Genomic DNA, 6,876 nt, shown 5'->3' with positions numbered 1-6,876 from the left:
CAGATTACAAGAAGGACCCGACAACACTAGAATTGGTTGAATACAGGTTTATTTAAGAGGCTTGGGTGTAAAGTACAGATCACAGACCTAAGCCCGGAAACAACAACAACTGGATTCAGGGAGCAGGGAATGCTAAATAAAGAGGCGACAGAAACCGAAAAAACAAAGCGACTACAGACGGTGTTAAAAACACAAAAACACAACAGAGGTCAGGTACAAAAACAGGTCGCCATCAAAAGCAGAGTCCAAGAAGTGTACAGAGTCCGAACTCTGAAATCAGGGTCAAGGCCAGTGTACACGGCGATCAGAACCCATAGTCCAAAATCCAAAGGCAGATTCAGAGTCAGAGATAAGCAGACTTACAAATCCAGGGGTAAGGTCAAGGTCAGGTCAGGTCAGGTCCAGGTCAATAATGTAGACAATTCAGGAACAAATGCTGGAGAGTGGTTTCTCAAAGCTTGAAATAGCAGAATCTGGCAGGGGCCGAAAGGAGCTTATAAAACAGAGGGTAAAAACAGGTGGGACTAATCAGTAATTAGCACAGAGGAGAGAGAGAGGGAGAGAACAAACTGGGCCAGGACCAAGGAGGAATCGTGACATCCATGTTCAAAGTGGTGTTGCATTATCCTCCTTTCTCACCAGCTAGACTGTATCAGTATTTCTACACTGACGGGAAAAAAAATAAAAACGCACATAAACTCATGTTGGAAAAAATGCCATTAATGTATCATCAGTGCATTTTATTATTATGTACATATGCAAACAGTTCTGGATTAGATGAGAACAAATTCTGAACAAAAACACGGACTTGTTCTTAGGACATATGCATAGTTTAACATGAAGAAAGTGATACAAACATATAGCTGATTTTTTATTTTTTTTATTTTTTGTCAAAGCTGCTTTAAAAAAAGTTAAATAAAAATCACACTAACCCCCCCCCCCCCCCCCCCCCAAAAAAAAAAACAGTATAACACAAATACAAACACTGGCTATTTATCTGTTTGGTTGCAAAAATATTAAACATTAAAAACATTAGCATTCTTAAAGGTGAAGACACATAAAAATGTGATGAAAATAAGTGCTTATTTTGATTTGCAGTAAACCAGTAGAGATCCATGCAGCCTAGTGAAGCAGACGATTGATGCTTTGAGTTTTGGGACTGATGGAGCTCTGCTGGCACAGTGAGGCCGCCCGACCAGTGGAGGGCAGCAGAGCTCCCATCAGCCTGGTCCGCCTCAAAGTCACAGGAAGACAGGTGGTGCCTTTAGAGATCATCGGAAAATGTGAGGACAGCCAAGTGTGTACGGAACAAGCTGCATGTAAAATACTATTTACAATACAGAATCTTAGAGTGGAGATATTGGGTCGCCTGCATTCACAGCGTTTCGACTCCAATGATAATAATTCGCGTTACTTGAAGGGTACAAATACAGGCTGTCACCTTTGTAAGTAACCCGGATTAACAAACACAGTTAGGCGTCTTTATGGCATCCTCGCCATTATTTCAGTGCGGTATAAAGTAGCTAAAGCGTTATGGGTGAAGAAACACAGCAGGTACTTGCACAATCTTTTATATTTCAATTCTTATCTATGAACTACATTCTACAATTTACGAGGCTCCCCTGAAGGCAACACGGGTTATCGCCACCATCACAGCCAGTGTGTATCATCCCCCCCCCACCAAGGTGTCACTGAAGGCAGCTAACCGTCTCCTTCAATCTGCCTTTAACTGAACTATTTCACACAAACCTCTGTTTGACACCTCTGGGTCCTTTTGTGCCATGAAGGGAATCAGGCGTGTTGCGGTTTTCTTGGTGCTTTCCGCGTCTCTGCTGTGCACAGCCGAAGCGGGCAGGAGCCGCACCAGCAACCAGAACAGCTTCCGACGGGCAGCTAACGGCATCTACCAGACCCTGAGCAGCGTTTTCGGAGAGGACAACATCAGGGGGTTGTACAAGGTCAGTGCGGGGCTTTGATGGTCCAAAGAACAGCTCGCTTTGTTCCGGCTGGCTAGCAGCTAGCAGCTAGCAGCCTGCTAGAGGCGGGTGTGCGGTGTGAGCATGGCGAACAGGAAACAAGCGCGCCCGGGCCCTGACCGGCGGTTTCACGGGTGCCATTTTGAAAGATATTAGCCATTATCCCATGTTTTAATCGATTAATTGGAGATTAGAGGTGATGTGGCCTCAGCGTAAACGCAAACATGTAACGCATGTCCTGTCTTTATATGAACATTATTAGTTTGTGTCGACGTGTGACCAGTTTGCAGTCACTGTGCTCAGATGTGTACCACAAACAGCCTTTACTTTCAGACCATTTAACTTCTAGATTACTGGAAAGCTCCTCTTCCTTAGAAAGCACATTTGCACTTCCTGCTATCTGACATCTAGTGTTGTTTTGTGCATGTCTCCAGACACACTGGGTCACACATGAGGCACCTGTGCTGGCTGCACAGCTCCAGGAACAGATTGCAGCATTATTTGTTCATTGAAGTGATGTTGACTCAAACTCTTACAGTCTTGTACAAGTACAAGCTTCAGTGTTGGTTCACGTTTCCATTGCAAAGGTGTCAGTGATTCTTCTGTAGCCCAGCAAAGTAATGATTAACCACTCTTCTCCTTCTTTCTCGATTCATTTCATGCTCTAGTTTTTTTCAAAGACCACGGAGAGGTTTGTCCATGGAGTGGACTCTTTTCTGGACACTATCTGGAAGATCTGGTCAGATCTGCTGGATGTGATGGGCATCGACTGTAAGTCCTCCAGTGTTAACGCCGACAGTGAAGCACACAACCAGTTTTTGGAGAATGAACATGGTCTTAACTTCCTGTTTTCTTCTCTCTGCAGCCTCAAACCTTACCCACTACTTCAGCCCCACGTCTCTCACCAACTCTCCAGCCCGTGCACTGCTCCTGGTTGCTGCCGTACTTTTGGCCTACTGGTTCCTCTCCATGTTCCTTGGTGGTTTCTTCTACCTGCTGCATGCTGTGTTTGGCCGCTTCTTCTGGCTAGCTCGGGTCACCCTCTTTGCCCTGTCATGCCTCTACATCCTGCAGAAATTTGAGGGTGACCCTGAGCGCGCCGTGCTGCCGCTGTGCTTCATCATGGCTGTGTACTTCATGACAGGGCCTGTGGGAGCCTACTGGCGTCGCGGAGGTGGGGCAGGTTCGCTAGAAGAGAAAATTGAGCACCTGGACACCCAGATCAGGCTGCTTAACATCAGGCTGAGCCGCGTTATAGACAGCTTAGAACGTAGCGGAGAGCAGTAGACTTAAATGGTAGCAAGCATGAGGGGGAGGGAGGGGTTGTCGTAGAAATGGCTGCATTTGGTGTCAGAATTGATTTTCTGTGCACATCTGCAGCAGTCCAGCCTGTTGTCAGTTGGGGACACAACTAGATTTGAAAACAGTATTTTAACAATTTTATTTACAAGATACCTAAAAATCCTCAAAATGTGGACAGTAACGTGGAGCTTACGCAGATCAACAGTTTTTGTTTGAAAGGTTTTTGCTATGTCTGTGAGGAAGTTGTCAGAGAGATGTCAAATGTTTCTAAATGATGGTCCAGCTCTATACCTCAGCTAGTTTTGAGGAAGTCCACATGTTGTGGTTTTAATTAGCGGCATTTGATAAGGCGTTGACGATGCTTTTGCTGAATGAATATGCATATTTTATTTGTTTCTTTTGTCGTTGTGAATAACTTGGCTGTCATGATTCTTACACGCGTTCCCCTACATTTTCCTTTTTTGTTTGTTTGTTTGAATGTGTAGGAAAAGGGTAGGGCATGTGATGCAGAGGACAGATACTAACATTGTATTTCTAGTATGTAACAAATCACAAGTTGTTTTATAGGAGTCCATATTAAGGTTTATTTATTCCATTTCCTTCCAAGATCACAGTTCCATAGTGACAATTGTTTGACATCAGGACCTCTTTTTCTTGTTGGGGTGTGTGTGTGAAAGAGAGAGAGACCCCTAGGTAACCTATTTGAGTGTGTGTGTGTGTGTGTGTCAGGCCTGTGAAACGGAAAAGCACTGTAGTAAAAAGTCACCATCAGATTGGGACAAAAAGCAGACAGGCAGCAATATCTCAGGGATTTAACCACCAATATAACAAACTGGAAGTGAGATATCAAGTTTATTACAATCATGTGTTGTTGACTTTGAGTCACTTTCAAATCTGTCTCAGTATCTTACAACATGTCTTACGCTATTTTGATTTGGAATGATTATAGGGGTTTATTGGAACTGTAACTAGTGGTTCTATAGTTTTAAAATGAAAAATAAAATTTGAACAATCTAACATTATAATGTGTGAAAGCATGTAGAAATTATCCACAAAAGTATAAATAATTTAAACTAGAAACTAAAGGTCTTACAATTTTAATGCTTTGGATAAAGAATATTTCTAATGTTCACCTTTGAATGTGTTCTAACTTTATTCATGTCAGTACGTGCTAATGTCTTTTAGCAGTCACTTAATGATACATTTCCGAGTCTGGTCGAACATCACTGCACATTATATCGCTCTCCTAAAAACAGTGCTTTAGACACGATTGGTGTGCTTCACCGAAGCCATTTTTTAAAATAATTTCTGCGATTACTTTTTATATTTCTCATGTATTATCTAAAGAGTCTGGCCACTGCCAGTGTTTCTTCTGCCATGATCCTCTGTTTATCGCATGTCTTCATCTATCACCTATTTATATTCCTCCTTATATTGAACATAAAAATTAGTTTACAGAATTTGGACTGTAATAACTTTTTAAACAAATGACCCTAATGCTGTGCCAATACTGAGGGGGAAAAGTTGTTGCTTTTTAAATTTCATGACAAAGATGGGCTAAGGAAGACACAAGTCAGTAATGTTGGTAGAAATAAGAAGGCTGAGACACTTCGTCAAAAGAACAGCTAAAATGTATGCTCTTGACACTGAAAAAGTGAGAGATCAGTGGTCAAACACATGGACTCTACCTGTTTCCCAGCATATTCTGATACTGCAGTACTTGCAGTTCATCTTTATCTTGGAATTAACCTCAGTGCTCGCATTAAAAAAATAGGGATTTGAATAGATTGTGTCAATATGTATCAATTATTGAGTTTTAAAAGATTTTCCTTTTCTTATGAAACAGTCCCAGTTTGTCCCCTGATGTAAAAACATCCCAGGCAGCCCCCATAACAATCTGGGCTTTCTTGCATGCAATGATTTTATACATATATATGTTGATAACTGCTGTAGAAAACCCATCCAAAATGTGACGTGATTATTTATCCAAAAGTAAAAAGTATTACAGATTTGTATAATGAGTGTTTTTTCTGTACCTTTATAACATTTGCACTGATCACTGTACTGGGTATACCAAGCTATCACATGTTGGAGGGCTATCTAAAAATCTCTGATATGTGGACAACATTAAAAAATGTTTTCCCTCTCATTAATTCGTAGATAAATTTGTAAGCTGGTTTAAAAGATCCTGGTATCTTTTACAGTGTGGTTACTCTAACAGTCTACAACCAATGAGCCTTTTATGTTTAATGTCAGCATGTGTGATTTTTATGTAGGTGTTAAGTAAATAGTTAGAATCATGTATGTTATTGAAGGATGGGTTTATGCAGTTTTCCAGTGGAACTTGGACACTATTCTTCAGCTGGTTCAAAAAATCAAACCATTCCTGATCTGGAGAGGTGTTTGTGAGACTGTGTTTTAGGAAAAGAACCAGAGATGAGACCGTTTGTGCACAAGTTCTCTCACACTTTTTTATTTATTTGTCCTAGTACAACACAATTGTTGGTTTCTGAGACAAAAAAAAAACAGCTTGAAAACACTCCAAAGGCTCTAAGAGGAGGCATTGGCCTTCTTTTCAAATATTAAAAGACACTGTATACCTAAAGTTGCCACTAGCTGTAGACGTACTTATGTACCACTTGCTACCACTGAGATGTTGAAACATATCTATTTTGTTGGCATCTTTTTAAGCTGAGTGTTCAATGCTACATCCAGATTGTATTCTCTGGCAAATGTCTTCTGGATAATTTTTATGATTATGTTCATTTGATGTACTGTATCCTACTAGTTCCTATTATTCCATGTCGCCTGCCTTTTATAAAATGCTGTGCCAACAATGTGTTTTTTTGTTGATCTAAGCCATTATTTGAAACTGTTCGATTTTTACTAGATTGTTTTTGACTTCATCAATTACTGTTTTTAGACCTTTTCTATCTGGATGTTTCTGTATTTCAGTGATGTGGCAACTGTCAAGAGTGTTGCCTGCCTGCTGATGTCAACTTTGTGTGTGAGTGTGTCTTTATGAAAACCTGTCGATGGATAAGTGGTTCTCTTTTTTTTTGTGTCTGAGTGAAAATGAGGTCCATGTTTGAATAAATTAAACAATTAATGACTGAAAATGACTTTTTTTATCATCTCAACTGATTCATTAATTACCACTCATGCGGATTTGATTTCTTTGCAAACGTGCATGTTCTGTATATGTGAAAAAAGTCTGAATTTGTCATCTATGGGTATAACCTCTATATAGACCAACGATAGGAGAATTCCACTAAAACTAATATTAGATTATTAAGAACTGAAATAATTTCACTACATTTTATTTTGTAAACAGTAACTTTCTACAGGCAAATTTCTTGCGCTAGGTAGGCAGAAATGTGGCAAAAACATTTTTGCTTCCACAGTAAAAAGGAAATGAAGGGGTTGTGGCACCAGTCTTGTCTCCCTTCCTGCACACATAAATTAGGCAAAGTACACTCTCTTGTTAATATTATCTTCTCCTCACAATGTGAGAAAGTGCTGCTCTAAACAATGCAGCAGGAAAGAACACTGTTGGTACAGAGAATTAAAGATAAGAGTTGGGAAAACCCTGTGCATG

General features: G+C 40.5%; 1 protein-coding gene across 1 annotated transcript; it reads left to right on the top strand.

Moving 5' to 3' along the window:
• The first annotated feature begins 1,260 nt into the window (after positions 1-1,260).
• On the top strand, positions 1,261-5,427 carry bri3bp (bri3 binding protein). Its single transcript, XM_026343902.1, has 3 exons — positions 1,261-1,958; positions 2,645-2,747; positions 2,842-5,427. Exons 1-3 carry the CDS (start codon positions 1,782-1,784, stop codon positions 3,261-3,263), a joined length of 702 nt encoding a protein of 233 aa, XP_026199687.1. The 5' UTR covers positions 1,261-1,781; the 3' UTR covers positions 3,264-5,427.
• Positions 5,428-6,876: the final 1,449 nt, after the last annotated feature.

The sequence above is a fragment of the Anabas testudineus genome, chromosome 9 (genome assembly GCF_900324465.2).
Source record: "Anabas testudineus chromosome 9, fAnaTes1.2, whole genome shotgun sequence".
In the NCBI taxonomy this organism is placed as follows: domain Eukaryota; kingdom Metazoa; phylum Chordata; class Actinopteri; order Anabantiformes; family Anabantidae; genus Anabas; species Anabas testudineus.
Note: the sequence above shows the minus strand (reverse complement) of the source record. Positions and strands in the feature narration are given on the sequence as shown.

Bases quoted from the DNA above. Each gene is read 5' to 3' on its own strand.
- bri3bp (XM_026343902.1), top strand. From the start codon at position 1,782: ATGAAGGGAATCAGGCGTGTTGCGGTTTTCTTGGTGCTTTCCGCGTCT. The intron at 1,959-2,644 runs GTCAGTGCGGGG...TTCATGCTCTAG, and splicing joins ACATCAGGGGGTTGTACAAG to TTTTTTTCAAAGACCACGGA. The intron at 2,748-2,841 runs GTAAGTCCTCCA...TTCTCTCTGCAG, and splicing joins GGATGTGATGGGCATCGACT to CCTCAAACCTTACCCACTAC.